Source organism: Mesoplodon mirus (assembly GCF_964341445.2).
Source record: "Mesoplodon mirus genome assembly, chromosome: 7".
Lineage (NCBI taxonomy): Eukaryota > Metazoa > Chordata > Mammalia > Artiodactyla > Ziphiidae > Mesoplodon > Mesoplodon mirus.
This window is the reverse complement of record NC_138983.1, coordinates 56,353,526-56,379,388: the sequence shown is the minus strand read 5'-3', so window position 1 is coordinate 56,379,388 and position 25,863 is coordinate 56,353,526. Positions and strand designations below refer to the sequence as shown.

The following is a 25,863-nucleotide window of genomic DNA, read 5'->3' as shown; positions in this document are numbered from 1 at the left end:
GGGAGGGGAAAGAGGATCCACCGCGCATTTTCATTGGTGGCCTCTCGGTGTAGATCCCGCCCGTCGTTCTCGACGCAGCGCCTAAGCGGGGACCCACTTCCGTGAAAGAGCGGAAGACGCGGGTTGGTGGAGGCGGGATCAAGATGGCGGCGCCTTTGAGGATTCAGAGCGACTGGGCCCAGGCTCTCAGGTGAATCTAGGTCCAGAACCGGGACGGAGGAGGCGGGTAGCAGATGTTGCCTTTAGGTTAAGGAGAGCCATGCCCGATCCAGGATATCCGTAGGGGTTACCTCATCAATTGTTGAGGGAACCCTGGGTCTAGAAAAAGAAGTCTCAAACCCACATGGTCATTGTTTTTCGTTCTCGCAAGAGCTGGGCCGAGGCCGAGGAAACACATATGCGCCGTGTGATTTCAGAGACAGAATAGGATCAGTGAGTTGGAGAAAGACAGAAAAACTCAGAAAAACTGGGAGGCAGGAAGACTCTTGGCCAAGTAGTCATGGTCATTTAGCAAATAGTTATTGGTCCTCAGTTATTTGCAAAAGTCCCAGTCCTTTCCACCACCACATTGTCTTTGAGTGTGTGATGGAGTCTTTGTATGCTCCTCGACCCCTAGTGGTATATTAGTCATATTGTACAGTTCTTTTCAGGAAACAGTGTAACGCCTACCATGTCCAGACTCACCTAGATAGATGCTCGGCGGAGTTCAGATGTGTACTCTAAAGTTAAGGGGTGGTTCCTGCCCTCCAAAAGGAAACAGCTTAATTGGAATGCACAGCAAACCATTCATTTATTTAACATATATTAATCATATACTGTGCAAGTTATTATGCTAGGCACTAGAATGAGTACAGCAGTGCCATGAATGGCAACTATTATACTAATACGTTTTTCAAATGGAAACAATGGTGACGATGACTAAAACATAGTCTCCTGCATTTAAGAAACTTACACTTTTCTAAGTGGGCTGAAATAAAATACACATTGCTTACTACAACACAGAATGTGTAAAAGGAAGACCAGTGACATTTATTGAGGGCCACCAAGTGCCTTTGAGAGCATGCAAGACCAGAATCAAGAAGTAACTTTGACCAAGATTGTGCAACTAATAAGTATTTCATGAAATGTTTGATGAAATACTTGAGCTTCATTTAACCAGCAGATCTATTCGTTAAACACTTAATCCACAAATATTTCTTCAACAAATAAACAAAATTTGTCTGTGCCTGGATGAGATGTTAGACTAGATCATGTCTAAGTGCTGTGGCCAAACTAGAAATTATATGATCTTTCTCCCTTGCATCAGTACCATCCTTTTTTGACATTGAGTGAGCCTAATTAGGTTTTTGTCTCTCTTCATAGGAAGGACGAAGGGGAGGCCTGGCTGAGCTGTCACCCCCCAGGTAATGTCCTTAAATCTATATGCCTTCCCTTTAGAGAAAGAGGATTTACTACCCCTAGGAGAGAGCTTCCTTTCTCCTAGCCCAAAGTTCTTGCATAGTGCTAAGAGTCTTCAAATGTTCTTGACCACTCTGCTGTAATGATTCTGCAACTCCATTCTAGGGGAAGACCTTCAGATTGGTTTTCCATTTGGAAGCCACAGACTTATTCATGGAGACATTGCTGATGCTTCTTAATCAGTCTCTTAGCCATATATTATTGTATTCTAAGCAGTTCTATAGCTTCAGTTGTGACCTTCCTGATTATGATTCCTAGATCTATAGCTTTAGTTCTGACCTCTCTTCAGTTTCAAGCAGACATTGAGTAGTTGTCTGCTATGCATTTCTTCTTAAAGCTCTCACTGTCATCTTGAGTTTATCAAATCCAAAGCCTGAAGCTGAGCACTTCTGTTGTCAAACAGGTTCTCCTTGATTTTCTCAGTTCTTAAGTTACCACCATTCTAAGCATCAGAGTAAAACACCTGGTCACCTCACCCTGTCATTTACCATTCCCAAGGTTTATAAATTTTCCTTTGTTTTACTGATTATTTGTCATTTCAGAGACCTTTGATATCATTTTATAATGAGATATTTTATTTCTGTGAGAACTAGAGTTTTAAACAGAATTTTCTTTTGAGGAAATTGATGCTGCATCGAAGAAGACAGGGTAGCTATAAGGTCTCCAAATCAAGGGTTTTTGTTTTATTTTTAAAGATGGGAACTAATTGGAGAGCAATTAAAATATAGGTTGTAGGTAGAGAAGTGAAGGACTAATAGAAAAACCATTGTCTTAGAGGAGAGAGAAGGAGATTGAATTAAGTCTAAAAGCCTAAGATGAAAGAAGGTGAGGGTAAGTGTAGATGTAGATAAATGCAAAGACATGAATATGGAAATGTGAGAGTATCTTATAGCCTCAGTTTTCTTTGTGATGTTGGAGGTAGGGTCAGCTTTTTCTTTGAAATAAAATGTGCGTTATCTATGTTCTAGATGCTTTACATACATTATTTCTATTCCTCACAACCGTATCAGGTAGGTACTATTAGCATTCTAATTTTTTTTAGATAATAGCTGTAGTGAAATATAATTCACATATGATAAGGTTTATCTTTTTAAAGTGTACAATGCCGTGGATTTTAGTATATTCATAGAGTTGTATGTCTGTCACCACTAATTCCATACATTTTCATCACCCCTAAAAGAAGCCCTGTGCTCTTTAGCAGTCACTCCACATTTTGCCCTCCTCCTAGCTCCTAGCAACCACTAATTGACTTTCTGTCTCTATGGATTTGCCTGTTCTGGACATTTCATATAAATAGAATCATAACATGTGGCCTTTTGTGTCTTTCATTTAACATAACATTTTCAAGGTTCATCCATTTTGTAGCATTCATTTGTTTTTGCGGCCAAGTAATGTTCTCTTGTAAGGATATATCACATTTTTTGTCCATTCATCAGTTGATGGACATTTGAATTGTTTCCAATTTTTGGCTGTTATGAAGGAAGAAGGTTTTGATGGCAGGCTAGGTGTTATAAGAACTGGCTGCTCTGGGGAACAAAAGGGGCAAAAGGACTGCAAAACTGTGCAGAGTTTGGAAAATGGTAAATTGTAGTGGTGCCAGTCTGCACAGTTGTGTCCTTTCCTGTGTCTGCACTCAGCAGCCTACATGTAGAAATGTAGAAGGTGAGTAGTTAGATCATTCCCACTTTTGTTATATAGACAGAATACTGAGACTGAGATCATTTCAGAGACTTTACAAATGTAGAGAGGTCATTGAGGGTGATGACAGGGGATTGGTTGAAATAATGTACCAAAAGGGCTAGACTTCATAGGATGGTTGGTGAAGTCAGGAGGGAATCATGAAATGTGACAAAAAGCAGAGTTCACTCAATCCTATTTTTTTTTTTTTTTTTTTTTTTTTTTTGCTGTACGCGGGCCTCTCACTGCTGTGGCCTCTCCCGTTGCGGAGCACAGGCTCCGGACGCACAGGCTCAGCGGCCATGGCTCACGGGCCCAGCCGCTCCGCGGCATATGGGATCCTCCCAGACCGGGGCACGAACCCGTATCCCCTGCATCGGCAGGCGGACTCTCAACCACTGCGCCACCAGGGAGGCCCCACTCAATCCTATTTTTGTGGCATCTTTCCGAACTAGAATTTCATGCAATTTCTCTGCAAAACCTACTTCACTAGATCTTCTCTAGTCCATAACTTCTACCCTAGATGGTGAGTTACTCCATTAGTATCTTTCAACTACCAAACTGGTATATTAATTGATGCCTCCTTCTGCCTTGTTCTTTGTGACTTTTTCTTATTCTTGACACGCCCCTCCCTGACTTGGGGTTTCCTTTCCCTTATCTTTGGCCTAGTCCTATCTTTTTTCAAGATCCTACTTAAGTCCCACCCTCTCTAAGAAGCTCTCCCACTCTGCATGAATCCATGATGGTTTTTACTTCCCTCTTACTCCTAGAATTTCAGTTTGCTGCAAGTTACTTACTGAATAATTTGTAGCACCTTGCTAGTTTCTGAGCTCAAGGACTTCACAGTCTGGTGGGGAGGCCAGAAATGTAAACAGCGTGTTATGGGCTGTTGCAGAAGTGTATATATAAAGTGCAGAAGAAGAATAGAATGTTTTTAACTCCATTCTACCATCTACATATGTTTATGTGTAGGATAATTCTTATTTAGCCCATATCACTGCAAAAGCAGTGTCCTACTTAAGCAAATTTTCCAGTTATTGAAGCTTAACTCTTTACTTTGTATTATGTGTATATACTGTGGATAAATGCATATGTTCATGTTCATCTTCACCTTTCATCCTGGTAGAATTCCATTTCATAGCCAGTAAAACTGAGGTTGAGATTACTCTAGTCGTTTTCTCTACAAATACTATATTGTATCTCAAAATCTTTGTTCCTGGCTTTTAGCCCTTGAATATATTTCTTCCAAATTAGGTTTGCCTAGACTAGTGCTCTTTTTACTTCACCTCACTTTTCACACAAGTGCCTGCTTTTCTTTCATGAGCCAATTTCCTCGCATTTTCTTTTTTTTTTTTTTTTTGCGGTATGCGGGCCTCTCACTGTTGTGGCCTCTCCCGTTGCGGAGCACAGGCTCCGGATGCGCAGGCCCAGCGGCCATGGCTCACGGGCCCAGCCGCTCCGCGGCATATGGGATCCTCCCAGACCGGGGCACGAACCCGTATCCCCTGCATCGGCAGGCGGACTCTCAACCACTGCGCCACCAGGGAGGCCCTCCTCTCATTTTTACAGATGCCTGAATCGGGTCTTCAAGGAGAAAAATGTTTAATTCTTCTTATTTTTTTGAGACATGCTTTTTTGTGTTATATAGGGAAACCAACTTTGTATGGCAGCCTGACTTGTCAAGGAATTGGCCTTGATGGCATCCCAGAGGTTACAGCTTCGGAAGGATTTATTGTGAACGAAATAAACAAGGTAGGTTTTCATGTCTTCTACATAGCACTGTGTCCAAAACTATGGTAGTACCTATATATGTACTTTAAATATTTATACTGTTATCTGCGTATCAGTGTCGTCTCCATTTCATTTCTATAATAATCATAGTTTTTACTGCCTTTGAATGTCAAGAGTTTTCTTTTTCTTTTATATATACATATGCTTTTAGATGGAAACTTCCTCTTACTTCCCTTGTACCATTGCTGTCCAATAGATGAGTGTGAGCCACATATGTAATTTTTTTTATTGAAGTATAGTTGATTGACAGTGTTTCAGGTGTACAGCAAAGTGAGTCAGTTATGTATATACATATATATTTTTCAGATTCCTTTCCATTATAAGTTATTACAAGATATTGAATATAGTTCCGTGTGCTATACAGTGGGTCCTTGTTTATCTATTTTATATATAGTAGTGTGTATCCACATGTGTAATTTAAAATTTTCTAGTAGCCACCCAAAAGTAAAAAGAAACAGGTGAAATTAATTTTAATAATGTATTTTATTTAACCCAGTATATCTAAAGTATTATTTTAACCTGTAATTAATATAAAAAATTATTAGAGATAGTTTTTTTTTATTAAGTCTTTGAGATCCTATGTATATTTTACACTTAGAGCACATCTCAATTCAGACTCTAATTTTTTTTTTGTGGTACGCGGGCCTCTCACTGCTGTGGCCTCTCCCGTTGCGGAGCACAGGCTCCAGACGCACAGGCTCAGTGGCCATGGCTCACGGGCCTAGCCGCTCTGCGGCATGTGGGATCTTCCCGGACTGGGACACGAACCCGTGTCCCCTGCATCGGCAGGCGGACTCTCAACCACTGCGTCACCAGGGAAGCCCCTAATTTTTTTTAATATAAAATTTATTTATTTATTTTTGGCTCTGTTGGGTCTTCGTTGCCATGCACGGGCTTTCTCTGGTTGCGGTGAGTAGGGGCTACTCTTCGTTGTGGTGTGCGGGTTTCTCATTGTGGTGGCTTCTCTTGTTGCAGAGCACGGGCTCTAGGTGCGCGGGCTCAGTAATTTTGGCTCGTGGGCTCTAGAGCGCAGGCCCAGTAGTTGTGGTGCATGGGCTGAGTTGCTCCGCAGCATGTGGGATCTTCCCAGACCAGGGCTTGAACCCGTGTCCCCTGCACTGGCAGGCGGAATCTTAACCACTGTGCCACGAGGGAAGTCCCAGACTCGAATTTTTTATTGGAAATACTTGATATGTATTTAGGTTTTTAAAAATCTACAGTTGAAAACAGATTCACATATCTAAGTAGTTCCAAACATACTTAAAAAGTTTTCCAGTAACTGAATCAAGTATGTTTTTAAACTAAACTTTAAATAAAATTAAAAATTCATTTACTCATTTGCATTAGCCACATTTTAAGTGCTCAGTAGCTTTATGTGGCCAGTACCCACCATATTGTACAGTGTAGTTTTTTTTTGTTTTTGTTTTTGTTTTTTTTTTGCGGTATGTGGGCCTCTCACTGTTGTGGCCTCTCCCGTTGCGGAGCACAGGCTCCGGACGCGCAGGCTCAACGGCCATGGCTCACGGGCCCAGCCGCTCCGCGGCATGTGGGATCCTCCCGGACCGGGGCACGAACCCATGTCCCCTTCATCGGCAGGTGGACTCTCAACCACTGCGCCACCAGGGAAGCCAGTGTAGTTTTATAATGTGTCTGGGCACACCTTGGTGAAGACCTGTATTAGTAGTACTTAATTGTTTTTCTCATTGGTCTTTGAGGTGAGTAGGTGGCCATATGTAAGTGTTGCAGAACTCATGATCTGACTTTCCTTCCTCTTTTTTTTTTTTTAAATAATTAATTATTTATTTTATTTTTATTTATTTCTGGCTGTGTTGAGTCTTCGTTGCTGTGCGCGGGCTTTCTCTAGTTGCAGCGAGCGGGGGCTACTCCCTGTTGCAGTGCGCAGGCTTCTCATTGCGGAGGCCTCTCTTGTTGCGGAGCACAGGGCTCTAGGCACACAGGCTTCAGTATTTGTGGCTGGTGGGCTCTAGAGCTCAGGCTCAGTAGTTGTGGCGCAGGGGCTTAGTTGCTCCGCGGCATGTGGGATCTTCTTGGACCAGGGCTTGAACCCATGTCCCCTGCATTGGCAGGTGGATTCTTAACCACTGTGCCACCAGGGAAGCCCTCCTTCCTCTTTCTAATGGCAGCAGTCAGTGTGCTCTGCTGAGATGATTCCCAAAGGGTGAAACAGCCTTTTTTGGTGTGTGTATAATTAAGCTTTTTCAGTTGTAAAATATTTCAGGTGTACTGACAAGAGTAGAGAATACTTTGTTTTTTACATAAGATCTTTAGATGTTCATTCATTACCCTCTGTGCAAAATAATAAGCTACATGTTATTATATATTTTATATTTGTTTTTCATAAACAGTATTGTAGAAAGTTCCAGAAGATCTGGGTCCAAGTCTTAGTTACTATGACACTTACTAGCAATATGGTTTTGGACAAATAACTTAGTTACCTGAGCCTCAGCTTCCTCATCTATAAAACAGAGACAATATTCTACCTCATAGGCTGATTAGTGGGGAGTGAAATTGCATATGAAAGAAACTAAGATATTAAAAGTGAGTTATTGTTTATCATAACAATCCTGTGGGATTGGCATTTTAAATTTACATTTTGCAGATAAACAAACAGATTCAGAGAGGTTAATTAACCCCTAATAATCAAAGCTAGTTAGACTATGTCAGAATTGAAACCCAGTTCTATTAACTTCAAGTATAACACTACCTTGCAAGCCTACATTTTTTCCAGGTGTTTGCCAATATCCATCCACAGCCTGGGCGCTGACTTCCTTTCTTCCCTTTGTACTCAGGCTGTGATACAATCCTTATCTTTTCCAATATCACTACTAATTTCTGCAGTGTACTTGCTAAGTCAGACAGTAAATGCTTATGGTTGAACGTTCATTTGTTTCCTAACTGCAATGAGTCACTTTGCTGTTTGATGTTGCTACAGTGTTCTATTATACAAATCTGTCATTATGCTTAAAAACCTAACCTGGAAAGATAAAAAGTTTGACTTTTAATTTTATCTTAATGTGGAATATTCACACTTCCCCCTCACACTGAATTTTGTCTGTTTTGATATCTCCTGCAGCTTTTCTTTAATATCTTTTCATTAACAGCATGATTCTCTACTGCTAGAAGGTAATTCAACATTTATCTTCCTTCATAGTCTGTTTATGGATTAAAGGGTGATTTGCAGGATCGATAAGCAGGAGAAAACCACTGATTCTTGAAATCTTTTACATAATTAGCCCCAAAGAAATAGTCTTCTGAGAGCAAACCCAGTTCTTACAGAGGCTCGAACACTAAGCTTTCAGAGCTCCTCATGTCCTTGCTTGGTATGAATATTTAGCCAGGAAAGTTTAGCTGACACTTTAGTTTTGGGTACAGGAGACAATTCCAAATCCGGGTCAGCTCTTGCAGCTGTATGGGCTTTGTCATGTGGTTAGAAGCAAAAACTCATTTAATGAAAGGCCTGCAGGCAGCCAGGCATAGATACGCTGGCTAAGAAAGTACTGTTTGTATAGATAATCGAATTCTCTTTTTAAAGGAGAAGACCTGTAATAAGAACATATTGATTTTCAGTGATGAGACTATTATAACTTTGAAACTGTTCTTTCTAGTGAACTATGAGGACTGCGCTTGTTTTACATAGATTAGCCTTATAAAGAGGTTCAGAAAATCTTGATTATTGAAGGCATTTTCATTGTCCAGCAGAATTTCCAGAAACTTTCAAGTACTACTGCAGAAGAGATAACAGGTTAGGGGCCATTTGGTGAGAGCAGCTCCTCAGCTCTGTGTAGGAGATATACACTTAGGGGATGGTGTTAGTATTCTGCAAATTAGAGTAAGGGATTGTTGTACTGCAAGAATCCTTGAGGCGATGTTTACCAAGCCTTTTATACCTCTGCCTTGAAACACCAACATATTTACCCTAAATGGTTGCAGTCTGCCTTCAGCAAGTCATGTCACTTGAATCTAACATCTGGTTCTAGGTGTAATTTACTACTATGTCACTAGTGTTATCTTGCTGTAGTAGCTGAAATATATGTGATAATGACTAGTCAAAACATGTGGGTAATCATAAGACAGCTATTTGGTGATGACCAGTCTATGAACATGTATAGTCAGTTTAAGTCCTAGTTGGGAATGGGCACCACAAGCCTGACCAGGGCCTACACATTGTGTGAGTATACCGTAATTTACTTTACCTACTTTCTTACTCTGGTAACTATACATGTCAGTAGTCTAACATTTTTTCTGAAAGTTCTTTTATAGGCAGCAAGTTTACTTTTAGACTAGTCTTTTCAGCCCTAGGCCCGGGAACTGATGCTGTTTTTTCACAACTGTTGGTACTATTCCTTGCCACACTGCTGACTGAGAGTACTGGTATTAGATTTTCTTATGAAAATTAATGTTCTCGTGTTTGTCATTTGTATCTTATTGTTGCTTTGTCTTCTATGGAACAGTTTTCTTCAACATAAAAGCATAATGGCTCAGCAGTACCAAATTACATTGCAGCCCTCTGCAGTAAAAGGACTGCTGATCTGTAGGGGAGTGATAGTGTCTTGGGTTGGGGAAGGAGGATTAGGGTACACACTTAAAAGGTAAGCGTGTTCTTTCGTCCTAATGTTTTCTTTAAGAAGCTTTAATTCCATTGGAGTAGCTTTACTGATGGATTTCATTTTTCCTTCTCTGTTTAGAAAAGCATTCATATTTCATGTCCAAAGGAAAATGCATCTTCGAAGTTTTTGGCACCATATACTACTTTTTCCAGAATTCATGCAGAGAGTGTAAGTATTCTGATTAAATGAGGAGAAAATATAATAACATGTTAGTTTTTCATTTTATCTGCTTGTCTAGTGCTATAAATATATTCATGATTAATGTATTTTTCATTTACTTTGCATTATAGGATGACACAGCTGATAAAGTGTGGTATGTTTGGCAAAACTGGTACTTGGGTCCACTTAGAATAAATATACAAATCCACTCACTGGTAATCTCAAAGAAAGGAATTGTATGAAATTTCCTTATATATGTTTTACCAGAGCTACTTACCAGCTTTTGGATAATGATGATAGTAGTTGATGTTTGAGTAATTTGCCACTGCTCATATTTCTGTCCCTTTGCCTAACGGAAGGGGCATTTTCTCAAAATTCCAAGCACAGCATATTGAGGGATAATTTTCAAAGGTCTTCGTGATAAAGGCCTTTCTACTACCATAAGCTTTTTAGAAGCAGAAATGAGAAATAGGTGAATAAACTGATTATATTAAAGCCTACTGCTTCTTAGTGTGTGGTACATTTTCAAAAATAGCTGTTTTTATCCTTATTGCAAAACAAATATATATTTAGTGATGAAAATTTAGGAAATGTAAAAGTGAAAATCACTCATTTCTATAATCTAAAGATAACTATTGTAAGCTTTTGTTATGTAACACTTATGAATAATAATCACAGTAATCTTGCCATTTGCAGCAACATAGGGGGACTTGGAAGGCATTATGCTAAGTGAATTAAGTCGGAGAAAGACAAATACTGTATGATGTCACTTATATGTGGAACCTGAAAAATAAAACAAACTAGTGAACATAACAAAAACAGACTCACAGATATAGAGAATAAACTAGTGGTTACCAATGTGGGGAGGGAAATAAGGAGGGGCAAAATAGGGGTAGGGGATTAAGAGGTACAAACTATTATGTATAAAATAAATAAGCTACAAGGATATATTGTACAACATAGGTAATATAGCCAATATTTTATAATAACTATAAATGGAATATAACCTTAAAAAATTGTGAATCACTATTTTGTACACCTGTAACTTATATAATATTGTATATTAATGTATCTCGATTTTAAAAAGTTAAAAAATAATCATAGTAATAGCTGACATTTATTGATCACCTGCTATGTGCCAGCACATGCTAAGCTTTACATATCATTATTTTACTTGATCCAGTCTTTTTTCTTTAAATATTTTACCAAGTAGATTTTTACAGTATGTTGTTTTATAAGTTATTTTTTAATTCTTAATAATATATTATATACATCATTGTGTGTTTTATGTGTATTATTTTAAAAGTTGCATAGTATTCCACTGTTATGACTATACTATAATTTATTTTTCTAATCTTAACATTACCAGACATTCAGTCATTTCCGATTTCGTGACTTCATATTTTGATGTTATAGCTAACCCTTTTCTCACAAAGATAAGAAAAAGTTAGAGTACATTTATAAAAGTATAATGTTGAGTCACAGGAAATATACAAGGCTGTTGGTATGTTCTAACTGACTTGCACTTAACTGATTTGAGTCAACTGTTGCTCTACATTTCCTCTGTAAACCATTCTGACTTACGCCCACAACACATTTGCAGCTTGTAAAGTCTCTGAGGTCTGCATACTGACACTCCCAGTTAAGCTGAATGCTTACCAAGGGTCAGTTACAATGCCAGTTGTATTGTTTTTGAAATTATGTTAATTAAATATATTAAACCAATGAAATATGAGTGTGAAAGACAGAGTGACTATGTCTTTGAAAACCAAGTTGATTGCTTCATAGAGACTTGATAAAGAAGAGGTTTTGTGTTTTTTTTTGTCTGCGCCACGCAGCATGCAGGATCTTTGCTCCCTGACCAGGGATTGAACCTGTGGAGTCCTAACCACTGGACTGCCAGGGAATTCCTAAGAAGAGTTTTGGTTTTTTTGTTTTTTTTGTTTTTAATTTATTTATTTTATTTTTGGCTGTGTTGGGTCTTTGTGTCTGTGTGAGGGCTTTCTGTAGTTGCGGCAAGTGGGGGCCACTCTTCATCGCGGTGAGCGGGCCTCTCACTGTCGCGGCCTCTCGTTGCGGAGCACAGGCTCCAGACGCGCAGGCTCAGTAGTTGTGGCGCACGGGCCTAGTTGCTCCGCGGCATGTGGGATCCTCCCAGACCAGGGCTTGAACCCGTGCCCCCTGCATTGGCAGGCAGATCTAAGAAGAGTTTTTTAAAAACCTGCTATTTTAGTATGTGTGGACAAGATAAATGTAGTAGAATATTAGGGGAAAGATTTTTTTTAAAAACCCTGTATAAATCTTTGCTCTTAGATTGCTTTGTAAGTGTGACTAAAGATTTGCCTTGCTTTAAGGAAATTGGAAGTTGTGTACCTTTTGCTTATAGTATATTACAAGCAAGTCAAGATAAAGCTTCCTCATGGTAATTAGTGGACTGATGAAAAGATTAGTGAATATTAATGTACATTTATATATTTGAGTTAAAATAAAATATAGGTATTTATGTATCATTTTTTTTTTTTTTTTTTTTTTTTTTGCGGTACGCAGGCCTCTCACTGTTGTGGCCTCTCCAGTCGCGGAGCACAGGCTCCGGACGCGCAGGCTCAGCGGCCATGGCTCACGGGCCCAGCCGCTCCACGGCACGCGGGATCTTCCCGGACCGGGGCACGAACCCGCGTCCCCTGCATCGGCAGGCGGACTCTCAACCACTGCGCCACCAGGGAAGCCCCTGTATCATTTTTTATTATTTCCTACTCTAACTGAATTTTTTGATTAACTGACGTGCTACTGGGCCCTATCCATTGACTAAAAAGACTTTTACCATATTGCTTTTCTACCAGTCTGACTTGACATTCTCTGCTGATACTGGGTATTCGAATTTTTTGAAGTTTTACCATTTTTAGGGATGGTGTTTCATTGCTATTTTAACTTACATTCCTTTGATTAGTTATGAATTGACCACTTTTTCATATGTTTATTGGCCTCTCTTCATGTCATTTGCCCATTTTTCTAAGTGTGAATTTTTTTCTTTATTGATAAGAGCTCTTCTTACAATAAGGGTATTGATCCTTTGCTATATATTTTGCAGTTTTTTCTAGCTTATTGTTTATTGTTATTTGTTTATTGTGTCTTGACATACAAAATATTTAATTTTCTAGATAATGAAACCTATCAATTTATGGTGACTACCTTTGGGACCCTGCTTAGGGTAGTCCATGATTTTATATATATAAATATATTTTATATATATATATATATATATATAGTAATTACACAGCATAATGGGTAAGAGCAGGGACTCTAGAGACGGGCTCATTGGATTTGACCCCCTGGATTCGAATTTTGGTTCTACCACTTACTAACTGTGTGACCTTAGGCCAGGTACTTAACCTTCCTGTGCTATAGGTTCCTAATCTGTAAAATGGGAGTAAAAATATTTATCTCTTAGGGTTGTTATGAGGATTGAAGCAGTTAGAATTGGGTCTGGAACATGGCAAGCACAATATAAATAGTGTTTGTTAAATAAAATTATAAATATAGTAATCTTTGAATTTTTATGTTTTATTTTTTACATTTCAAACTTTATTTTTGTTATTTGATTTGAAATAGGGGTCTAACTTAATTTTTTAAATTTATTTTATGGAAGTTTAGTTGATTTACAATGTTGTGTAACTTAATTCTTTTTGAAATGATTAGCTTGTTACAGCACTACAAAGTAATCCATCCTTTATCTCAAGGACTTGAATTGTCATCTCTTTTTTTTTTAACCTCTTTATTGGAGTATAATTGCTTTACAATGGTGTGTTAGTTTCTGGTTTATAACAAAGTGAATCAGCTATACATATACATATATCCCCATATGTCTTCCCTCTTGCGTCTCCCTCTCATTCTCCCTAACCCACCCCTCTACGTGGTCACGAAGCACCGAGCTGATCTCCCTGTGCTATGCGGCTGCTTCCCACTAGCTATCTATCTGTTTTACATTTGGTAGTGTATATATGTACATGCCACTCTCTCACTTCGTCCCAGCTTACCCTTCCCCCTTCCCGTGTCCTCAAGTCCATTCTCTAGTAGGTCTGTGTCTTTATTCCTGGCTTGCCCCTAGGTTCTTCATGACCATTTTTTTTTTTTAGATTCCATATATATGTGTTAGCATATAGTACTTGTTTTTCTCTTTCTGACTTACTTCACTCTGTATGACAGACTCTAGATCCATCCACCTCACTACAAATAACTCAATTCCGTTTCTTTTTATGGCTGAGTAATATTCCATTGTATATATATGCCACATCTTCTTTATCCATTCATCTGTTGATGGACACTTAGGTTGCTTCCATGTCCTGGCTGTTGTAAATAGAGCTGCAGTGAACATTGTGGTACATGACTCATTTTGAATTACGGTTTTCTCAGGGTATATGCCCAGAAGTGGGATTGCTGGGTCATATGGTAGTTTTATTTTTAGTTTTTTAAGGAACCTCCATACTGTTTTCCATAGTGGCTGTATCAATTTACATTCCCACCAACAGTGCAAGAGGGTTCCCTTTTCTCCACACCCTCTCCAGCATTTATTGTTTGTAGATTTTTTGATGATGGCCATTCTGACTGGTGTGAGGTGATACCTCATTGTAGTTTTGATTTGCATTTCTCTAATGATTAGTGATGTTGAGCATCTTTCATATGTTTGTTGGGAATCTGTATATCTTCTTTGTAGAAATGTCTGTTTAGGTCTTCTGCCCATTTTTGGATTTTTTTTTTTTTTTTTTGCGGTACACAGACCTCTCACTTTTGTGGCCTTTCCCGTTGCAGAGCACAGGCTCCGGACGCGCAGGCCCCGTGGCCATGGCTCATGGGCCCAGCCGCTCCGCGGCGTGTGGGATCCTCCCGGACCAGGGCACGAACCCATGTCCCCTGCATCGGCAGGCAGACTCTCAACCACTGCGCCACCAGGGAAGCCCGGGTTGTTTGTTTTTTGATACTGAGCTGTGTGATGAGCTGCTTGTAAATTTTGGAGATTGACAGTTGCTTCATTTGCAAATATTTTGTCCTATTCTGCAGGTTATCTTTTCATCTTGTTTGTGTTTTCCTTTGCTGTGCAAAAGGTTTTAAGTTTCATTAGGTCCCATTTGTTTATATTTGTTTTTATTTCCATTTCTCTAGGAGATGGGTCAAAAAGGATCTTACTGTGATTTATGTCATAGTGTTCTGCCTATGTTTTCCTCTAAGAGTTTTATAGTGTCTGGTCTTATTCATTTTGAGTTTATTTTTGTGTATGGTGTTAGGGAGTGTTCTAATTTCATTCTTTTACATGTAGCTGTCCAGTTTTCCCAACACCACTTATTGAGGAGACTGTCTTTTCTCCATTGTATATTCTTGCCTCCTTTACCAAAAATAAGGTGACCATATGTGCATGGGTTTATCTCTGTGCTTTCTATCCTATTCCATTGATGTATATTTCTGTTTTTGTGCCAGTACCATACTGCCTTGATTACTGTAGCTTTGTAGTATAGTCTGAAGTCAGGGAGCCTGATTCCTCCAACTCCATTTTTCTTTCTCAAGATTGCTTTGGCTATTCGGGACCTTTTGTGTTTCCATACAAATTGTGAAATTTTTTGTTCTAGTTCTGTGAAAAATGCCACTGAGTTTGATAGAGATTGCATTGAATCTGTAGGTTGCTTTGCGTAGTATAGTCATTTTCACATTGTTGATTCTTCCAATCCAAGAACATGGTATATCTCTCCATCTGTTTGTATCATCTTTAATTTCTTTCATCAGTGTCTTGTAGTTTTCTACATACAGGTCTTTTGCTTCCTTAGGTAGGTTTATTCCTAGATATTTTATTCTTTTTGTTGCAATGGTAAATGGGAGTGTTTCCTTAATTTCTCTTTTCAGATTTTTCATCATTGGTGTATAGGAATATAAGAGATTTCTGTGCATTAATTTTGTATCCTGCTACTTTACCAAATTCATTGATTAGCTCTTGTAGTTTTCTAGTAGCATCTTTAGGATTCTCTATGTATAGTATCAATGTCGTCTGCAAACAGTGACAGTTTTACTTCTTCTTTTCCAATTTGGATTCCTTTTATTTCTTTTTTTGTCTCTGATAGCTGTGGCTAAAACTTCCAAAGCTATGTTGAATAGTAGTGGTGAGAGTGGACAACCTTGTCTTGTTTCTGATCTTAGAGGAAATGGTTTCAGTTTTTCACCATTGAGAATGATGTTGGCTGTGGGTTTGTCATATATGGCCTTTATCATGTTGAGGTAATTTCCCCTATGCCTACTTTCTGGAGGGTTTTTATCATAAATGGGTGTTGAATTTTGTTGAAAGCTTTTTCTGCATCTATTGAGATGATCATATGGTTTTTCTCCTTCAATTTGTTAATATGGTTTATCACATTGATTTGATTGATTTGCGTATATTGAAGAATCCTTGCATTCCTGGGATAAACTCCACTTGATCATGGTGTGTGATCCTTTTAATGTGCTGTTGGATTCTGTTTGCTAGTATTTTGTTGAGGATTTTTGCATCTGTGTTCATCAGTGGTATTGGCCTGTAGTTTTCTTTCTTTGTGACATCCTTGTCTGGTTTTGTTATCAGGGCGATGGTGGCCTCATAGAATGAGTTTGGGAGTGTTCCTCCTTCTGTTATATTTTGGAAGAGTTTGAGAAGGATGGGTGTTAGCTCTTCTCTAAATGTTTGATGGAATTCGCCTGTGAAGCCATCTGGTCCTGGGCTTTTGTTTGTAGGAAGATTTTTAATCACAGTCTCAATTTCAGTGCTTGTGATTGGTCTGTTTATATTTTCTCTTTCTTCCTGGTTCAGTCTCAGAATGTTGTGCTCGTCTAAGAATTTGTCCATTTCTTCCAGGTTGTCCATTTTATTGGCCTATAGTTGCTTGTAGTAATCTCTCATGATCCTTTGTATTTCTGCAGTGTCAGTTGTTACTTCTCCTTTTTTCATTTCTAATTGTATTGATTTGAGTCTTCCCACTTTTTTTCTTGATGCGTCTGGCTAATGGTTTGTGAATTTTGTTTATCTTCTCAAAGAACCAGCTTTTAGTTTTATTGATCTTTGCTGTTGTTTCCTTCATTTTTTTCATTTATTTCTGATCTGATCTTTATGATTTCTTTCCTTCTGCTAACTTTGGGTTTTTTTTATTCTTCTTTCTCTAATTGCTTTTGGTGTAAGGTTAGGCTGTTATTTGAGATGTTTCTTGTTTCTTGAGGCAGGATTGTATTGCTATAAACTTCCATCTTAAGAACTGCTTTTGCTGCATCCCATAGGTTTTGGGTCATCATGTTTTCATTGTCATTTGTCTCTAGGTATTTTTTGATTTCCTCTTTGATTTCTTAAGTGATCTCTTGGTTATTAAGTAGTGTATTGTTTAGCTTCCATGTGTTTGTATTTTTTACAGATTTTTTCCTGTAATTGATATCTAGTCTCATAGTGTTGCAGTCAGAAAAGGTACTTGATATTATTTCAGTGTTCTTAAATTTACCAAGGCTTGATTTGTGACCCAAGATATGATCTATCCTGGAGAATGTTCCATGAGCACTTGAGAAGAATGTGTATTCTGCTGTTTTTGGATGGAATGTCCTATAAATATCAATTAAGTCCATCTTGTTTAATGTATCATTTAAAGCTTGTGTTTCCTTCTTTATTTTCATTTTGGATGATCTGTCCATTGGTGAAAGTGGGGTGTTAAAGTCCCATACTATGATTGTGTTGCTGGTGATTTCCCCTTTTATGGCTGTTAGCATTTGCTTTATGTATTGAGGTGCTCCTATGTTGGGTGCATAAATATTGATAATTGTTATATCTTCTTCTTGGATTGATCCCTTGATCATTATGTAGTGTCCTTCTTTGTCTCTTGTAATAGCCTTTAACGTCTGTTTTGTCTGATATGAGAATTGCTACTCCAGCTTTCTTCTGATTTCCATTTGCATGGGATATCTTTTTCCATCCCCTCACTTTCAGTCTGTATGTGTCCCTAGGTCTAAAGTGGGTCTCTTGTAGACAGCATATATACGGGTCTTGTTTTTGTATCTATTCAGCCAGTCTATGTCTTTTGGTTGGAGCATTTAATCCATTTACATTTAAGGTAGTTATCGATATGTGTGTTCCTATTACTATTTTCTTAATTGTTTTGGGTTTGTTATTGTAGGTCTTTTCCTTCTCTTGTGTTTCCTGCCTAGAGAAGTTCCTTTAGCATTTGTTGTAGAGCTGGTTTGGTGGTGCTGAATTCTCTTAGCTTTTGCTTGTCTGTAGAGGTTTTAATTTCTCCTTCAAATCTGAATGAGATCCTTGCTGGGTAGAGTAATCTTGGTTGTAGGTTCTCCCATTCATCACTTTAAATACGTCTTGCCACTCCCTTCTGGCTTGCAGAGTTTCTGCTGAAAGATCAGCTGTTCATCTTATGGTATGGGGATTCCCTTGTATGTTATTTGTTGTTTTTCCCTTGCTCCTTTTAATATTTTTTCTTTGTATTTATTTTTTGATAGTTTAGTTAATATGTGTCTTGGCATGTTTCTCCTTGGATTTATCCTGTATGGGACTCTCTGCACTTCCTTGACTTGATTGACTATTTCCTTTCCCATATTAGGGAAGTTTTCAACTATAATCTCTTCAAATATTTTCTCAGTCCCTTTCTTTTTCTCTTCTTCTTCTGGGACCGCTGTAATTCAAATGTTGGTGTGTTTAATGTTGTCCCAGAGGTCTCTCAGACTGTCCTCAATTCTTTTCATTTTTCTTTATTTTGCTCTGCAGTATTTATTTCCACTATTTTATCTTCCAGGTCACTTATCCGTTCTTCTGCCTCAGTTATTCTGCTGTTGATTCCTTCTAGAGAATTTTTTTTTAATTTATTTATTTTATTTATTTTTATTTTTTGGCTGTGTTCGCTCTTTGTTGCTGCTCGCGGGCTGTCTCTAGTTGTGTCAGGTGGGGGCTACTCTTCATTGTGGTGCGCTGGCTTCTCATTGTGGTGGCTTCTCTTGTTGCAGAGCATGGGCTCTAGGTGTGCGGGCTTCAGTAGTTGTGGCTTGCAGCCTTCAGTAGTTGTGACTTGCGAGCCATAGAGCACAGACTCAGTAGTTGTGGCACACGGACTTAGTCGCTCCATGGCATGTGGGATCTTCTCCGGACCAGGGCTCAAACCGATGTCCCCTGCATTGGCAGGCAGATTCTTGACCACTGCGCCACCAGGGAAGCCCCCTTCTAGAGAATTTTTTATTTCATTTATTGTGTTGTTCATCATTGTTTGCTCTTTAGTTCTAGGTCCTTGTTAAACATTTCTTGTATTTTCTCCATTCTATTTCCAAGATTTTGGATCATCTTTACTGTCATTACTCTGAATTCTTTTTCAGGTAGACTGCCTATTTTCTTTTCATTTGTTTGGTCTGGTGGATTTTTACCTTGCTCCTTCATCTGCTGTGTGTTCCTCTGTCTTCTCATTTTGCTTAACTTACTGTGTTTGGGGTCTCCGTTTTGCAGGCTGCAGGTTCATAGTTCCCATTGTTTTTGGTGTCTGCCCCCAGTGGCTAAGATTGGTTCAGTGGGTTGTGTAGGCTTCCTGGTGGAGGGGACTGGTGCCTGTGTTCTGGTGGAAGAGGCTAGATCTTGTCTTTCTGGTGGGCAGGACCGCATCCAGTGGTGTGTTTTGGGGTGCTTGTGACCTTATTCTGTTTTTAGGCAGCCTCTCTGCTAATGGGTGGGGTTGTGTTCCTGTCTTGCTAGTTGTTTGGCATAGGGTGTCCAGCACTGTAGCTTGCTGGTCATTGAGTGGAGCTGGGTCTTAGCGTTGAGATGGAGGTCTCTGGGAGAGCTTTCGCCGTTTGATATTATGTGGAGCTGGGAGGTCTCTGGTTGACCAACGTCCTGAGCTCGGCTCTCCCACCTTAGAGGTACAGGCCTTACACCCAGCCGGAGCACCAAGACCCTGTCAGCCACATGGCTCAGAAGAAAAGGAAGAAAAAAAAGAAAGAAAGAAAGAAAAAAATAACATAAAGTTATTAAAATAAAAAATAAAAAAATTATTAAAAATAAAAAAGGGCCTCCCTGGTGGCGCAGTGGTTGAGAGTCCGCCTGCCGATGCAGGGGATACGGGTTCGTGCCCCGGTCTGGGAGGATCCCATATGCCGCGGAGCGGCTGGGCCCGTGAGCCATGGCCGCTGGGCCTGCGCGTCCGGAGCCTGTGCTCCGCAACGGGAGAGGCCACAACAGTGAGAGGCCCGCATACCGCAAAAAGAAAAAAAATAAAAATAAAAAAAAATAAAAAAGATTAAAAAGTAATAAAAAGGGGGGGGAAAAAAGAAAGAAAGAAGAAAGCAAGCAAACCGAAAAACAAATCCACCAATGATAAGAAGCACTAAAAACTATACTAAAAAACAAAAAACAAAACAAACAAAAAAAACAGATAGACAGAACCATAGGACAAATGGTAAAAGCAAAGCTATACAGACAAAATCACACAAAGAAGCATACACATACACACTCACAAAAAGAGAGAAAGGAAAAAAAAGTATATATCTTTTGGGAAGTCTGAGATCTTCTGCCAGCGTTTGGTAGGTGCTCTGTAGAAGTTGTTCCACATGTAGGTATATTTCTGATGTATTTGTGGGGAGGATGGTGATCTCCACATCTTACTCCTCCACCATTTTGAAGGTCTCTGAGTTGTCATCTTTATCCAGTATTTAGGAATGCTTCATTGATCTGTCTGTTCTTTTGCTGTAACTAAGGAATAGATCTTTAGCTTTAGGCTCTGACCTAGGTTTGTATCCTAGCTCTGCTCTATCCCCTTGGGGAAATTAAACTACCTCTTAAACCTCAGATTTCTCACCAGTACTTAAAGATTTTTGAGTGGATTATATGAGAGTAGTGTCTGTTACATGTCTGGCACGTAATAGCTAGCTATTCAATAAATGTTAGTTCTCTTTCCTCTTTCTCTTTAATAAAAATCTGGAGGAAGGAGACAACTGGTATGATGTATAATCTACTTTTCAGTTTTCTATCACTTTGGAAGAATAGATAGTTCAGACTTAATTACTTTTTAGGTCTAGGAACTAGGGCCCCAAAGGTATGTAACTGAGATAAATAACACAATATCCCTATTCTCTCCAGGAAGAGTATATTAACTGAGAGGGTACCAAATAATATATCAGAGTTTCTCAACCTTGGCAGTATTGACATTTTAAGCTAGATAATTCTTTTTTGTAGGGGGCTGTTCTATGCACTGTAGGATGTTTAGCTGCATCACTGGCCTCTAGCTACAAGTTGTCCGTTGGATATCGCCCCCAGTTGTGACTACTAAAAATGTTTACAGACATCACCAAATGTCCCCCCAGAAACAAATTGCCCCTGGTTGACAACCACTGTGATACATTGAGTTGGCCAAAAAGTTCGTTTGGATTTTTCTATAACATCGTATGGCAAAAACCCAAATGAACTTTTTGGCCAACCCAATATAAACGTAGAAGCTGAAGACAACTGGGGGAGGAAGTGGTGAACTCCTTGGGGAGTTGGGAAAACCATTTACCTTTTGAGGAGTGGGTCATTTTTTAAAAAATAATTAATTGTCCCTTTATTCTATTTCTTATTCTCCCTTTCTCTTATTTGAGCTCATTATTAGGTGATTCACCCATTTATTAATCACCTACTATACTCCAGATACTCTTCTGGGCACTGGGTCTATATAGTAATGGATAGAACTGTGGTATAGAGCCTGTATTCTAGGGTGTGGGTCCAGACAGGATTTGCCAATGACTTGGATATGAGATGTGAGAAAATGAGGAGTTGGGATAATTCCAAAAATTTTGGCCTGAGAATTGGGTAAATTCTGGTGTCACTTACTTGGGGGACAAGTAGTTGCATTGGTAGGGAGTGGAGGAAATAAGAGTCCTGTTTTGGACATGTTAAGTTTCAGGTATCCACTGTAAAGCCAAAGATAGATGCCTAGCAGGCAGTTGGATAGATGGCGCCTGAGTCAGGAAAGAGGTTGGACTGTATTGCTTTAGGGATTAAATTGACTTCAGAGTGAGTAGGAAAGTGTTTAAATATGTTTTGTTTCTGGGACCCTTGAATGGGGACAGTAGCTGGTCTCATTGATACAGGTCAGATGGCTTTACTTTCTTATCTAGTGTTGATGAGCTGCTTCATCCCTCTTCCCAAACTGTTATTAGGTATTTGTTAAGTAGTTACTCTGTACATAGCCTGTGATTTGTGTGAGAAAGTGCTGGACATGGTTCTGACACTTACAAAGCTCATCATGTAGTTGGGGAGCCAGAATAGAGTTGAACTTGACAGTACTGGTAGTAAGATTTAAGGCCCAGGATTAGGGTGGTAGCAGTGGTGTTGGAGAAGAAAGATAGATCTGAGAAATGTCTCCTACACTAGAATGTGAAAGCAGTATCCACCAATGAGAAGCTAGGAGCAGAATGGGATTATTATGAGGATCAAATGATTCAGTGTATTTGAAAATGTTTTATAAATGATAAAACATGATATAAATGTTAATTGTTGTCGTAATCCTTAAAATTAAAAGAACTACAATTAAGTTAATGGTCCTTTTATTGAGGAACCAAAATAAAGAAGAAAAAGTCTTAGAAAGGGTTAGAGTTGACCCATATATCCCTTTAGTTTTTGCCAGACCTATTCATTATGGCTTAATTGACATAGAAATGTAAAGTGGAAGGTTGAATAATTAAAGGCAAAGTTCCTATTTTTTTTTGTTTTTTGTTTTTGAAAGTTCCTACTTTTTAAAAGTAATTTAGGTCATATTGGAATCATAGTTGCTGGGAGTATGACTGTGATTATGTATCTCAGTCTTACATTTCTGGAATATTTGCAACTGGGTGTTTTTAATAAAAAGGGGATATTATGTATGCATGTATTGATATATGAAAGAGGCTTGGCATTCTGATCATGGCTTATTCATGAAGTGATTCCTAATATTGAAATTGCATAAGTGAATTTGAGAATTTTTCTATTACTTATTCTGAAATACACACACAGACAGTTAAGATTTTACAGAGGGAATGTAAAGTAGTAAATTGGAAGCATCTTTGCTTTTCCTTAAATCCTGGTGCATCTTGGAAATCTGTCTTTTTGTGTAAGTGGGTTCCTAAGAATTAGGAGAGGTATCTTAATTTTAAAATAAAATAGCAAAAGATAGAAACTATGGAAATGATATGGGAATAAGTAACTTTATAGCTGAAGCAGGAGATTATAGATGACTACAAGAATAGTTTTTTGTTTCGAGAAATAAAGGGTTTTGGCTCCAGCCTTGTTGAGAGATTGGTGATGATAACTCAGCCTTCATATGAAACACATGTCCTTTGTGTTGGGAAGCATAGGCTTGAAGAAGTCTTAGAGGAGTGTGAAATGAGAGAGGTTTATAACATATTTCAAGGGAAGAAGAGCATTTCGTTATTTGTAACAGTGGTTGTTTTGTCGTTTAAACAGATAACATGCCTGGACATTTCCAGTGGAGGAGGCCTTGGTGTATCTTCTAGTACCGATGGGAGCATGAAGATCTGGCAGGCTTCCAATGGAGAGCTCAGAGTAAAGGCTTTGGGTACACTTTTAGGGTGGTCTGAGAAACCTTAGACTGGGCTGTGGAAAGAAGAGTGGCCCATTCTGAAAATGTAGGAACACTGCACTTCAATTGATCTTTGTTCTTCCATTTGTTAATCTGAGAACCATGCTCAAGTTTGGTGATTTGCCAGAACAGATTGGGGCTGGAACAGTGGAAGAGCCAGGCTAGTGAATGTCTGTGGGTGGATGGTATGAACTGCCTTCAGTGACCCATTTCTAAGACAGAGTAGCTAGGCTGTTACACTGACTATGTGGCTGAGCCCCCCAACCTGTACAGAGGATTTTAAGAAAAGACAAGTAAAAGAGCCCTCAAGCCTCCTCAGCTTCTTAGATGTAGAACTAGACTTAGGGATGGCTATGAGAGCTATGGAATTCAAATTCACAACATTTGCATCCAAAGCCCAGGAAAGGGAGCCAGCAGCTCTAAGAACATTACCTGGTATACAGGTGAACTCAAGAGATGCTTTGGACCTCTTTCGTTTTAAAATGCAGCATGTAGATATGTCATTTACGGGACTAAGGATATGGGAGGTAAGAGAACATCAAGGGATGGACAAGAGAACTAGCATGGAATTTTCTTTTGTTTTTCCAGAGAGTATTGGAAGGACATGTGTTTGATGTGAATTGTTGCAGGTTTTTCCCATCAGGCCTTGTGGTTCTGAGTGGGGGAATGGATGCCCAGCTGAAGATCTGGTCAGCTGAAGATGCTAGCTGTGTGGTGACCTTCAAAGGTCACAAAGGAGGTATGAAGAGTGATTTCTCCTAAAGGTTTCTCTAATGATCCCCAGAAATGAATCACCAAAAAGATAGAAACAGAATCCAGTTATCCACAAAAACACAAGTAATTCATCCAACTGGCCATTTAAATGAACTGGTATTTCCCCAAGGATTAGAAATTCCTTTCCTTCTCAGTCTTATTATTGCTATCTAGAATTAACTAACTTACATAGGTCGTTGTTTTCCACAATTGATAAGGGGAAAAAAGCCTCCATAGGAGGTCATCTACTTGTGTGCTGGGGAAAAAAGAGAGAGAGGTGTGCCCACTATTTCACATTAGTCCTTTGGCTGAGGTGATAGTAAAAGCTGTGTTGCAAACAGCTGCATCACCAGACATCAGATAGACCTTGGTATTGATGGTCGATTCCTGTGGATTTAAATCACAGTTCAGTTTTTTAAAATGGATTAACCATATAACCTGTTGATACCAGATTGTAGAGACAGAGTGAGAACATCTTCCCTCTGTAACTGATTGGTTGGTTTGTTGGGAAAAAAAGTTAATTTAGAGATGTTTTATCCTTAATTTGGAATGTTTAAAAAATGATAAATATGTCATTCTTATTTTTACAAGTTTGGATATTTTTGAAAATGTAATAACATCCCCAAATAATTTCTTACCTTGATCCCTCCTTTGGGACCATAATACACATCATCTCACCACTCATTTGGGAATTTATTATGTATTTGGCCTATACTTATGGTATTTAACCCAGTGTTTTTGCCTTATGTACCTGACTATATTATAAATAGCTTGTGTGTAGAGGTTGATTTTTTTTAAGTTTTAGTATTTCTTTATAATGGTTTGTCAGATTACATACAGATCATCTAGCAAACACATGTTAACCTTAGCAAATAAATGGGTTTTTGGGCTTCCCTGGTGGCGCAGTGGTTGAGAGTCCGCCTGCCGATGCAGGGGACACGGGTTCGTGCCCCGGTCTGGGAAGATCCCACATGCCGCGGAGCAGCTGGGCCCGTGAGCCATGACCGCTGAGCCTGTGCGTCCAGAGCCTGTGCTCCGCAACGGGAGAGGCCACAACAATGAGAGGCCTGCGTAACAAAAAAAAAAAAATAATAATAAAAAAATGGGTTTTCTTCTGAAACTTAAGTACATGGGTGCATTGAAAGGGAATAGAAGGGATATATAGAGCCTTCTTCACGTTCATTCCAAAGAACTGACAGGTCCGAGGAGTCAAAGCAGCCTGCACTGTTGGGGAATCCAGGAGCCAAAACTGTCTAGAAGAAGAACACTGAGGGATTCACCTTAGATCTGGCCACCTTGAAGATTCAAGGCATGGGGGACCTTTCCAGTGGAATAAGGCATAGCTCTGCGTGTTGAACTTAACAAGATGCATATTTAACATCTGTGCACATTTAACTTCAGAATACCTTTGGATTACTGTAGTTACTGACTGTGCCCTCCACATGAATCCTGAGTCTCCCAAATGTTCCTCAGTTCTTAAGAATCCATGTGTGTCACTTAGCTTAGGGTGAACTGTAGAGTGTTTGTTGATCTGATTTAAGCTTTTATTCATATAGTTCCATTCTTTTGGCCTTGTGAGAAAGTTCTGGGGTGGGGGTAGGCACTTCTCCAGAGTATAACAACCCTTACTTTTGTTTCCTTGAGAGGGTTGTTTTTTATTTTTTATTTATTTTTTATTTTTTTATTTTTTTTGCGGTACGCGGGCCTCTCCCCGTTGTGGCCTCTCCCGCTGCGGAGCACAGGCTCCGGACGCGCAGGCTCAGCGGCCATGGCTCACGGGCCCAGCCGCTGCGCGGCATGTGGGA

At 39.2% G+C, this 25,863-nt stretch overlaps 1 protein-coding gene across 1 annotated transcript in view; it reads left to right on the top strand.

Annotated features, from left to right (window-relative positions):
* The first annotated feature begins 15 nt into the window (after positions 1–15).
* Positions 16–25,863, top strand: part of PAAF1 (proteasomal ATPase associated factor 1) — a 47,746-nt gene continuing 21,898 nt past the window's right edge. Inside the window, exons 1-6 of the mRNA XM_082626559.1 lie at positions 16–190; positions 1,363–1,403; positions 4,784–4,887; positions 9,633–9,722; positions 23,170–23,268; positions 23,894–24,044. Of these exons, the coding sequence (XP_082482685.1) occupies positions 144–190; positions 1,363–1,403; positions 4,784–4,887; positions 9,633–9,722; positions 23,170–23,268; positions 23,894–24,044 (532 nt within the window). The 5' untranslated portion in view covers positions 16–143. The remainder of the gene's footprint in view (positions 191–1,362; positions 1,404–4,783; positions 4,888–9,632; positions 9,723–23,169; positions 23,269–23,893; positions 24,045–25,863) is intronic.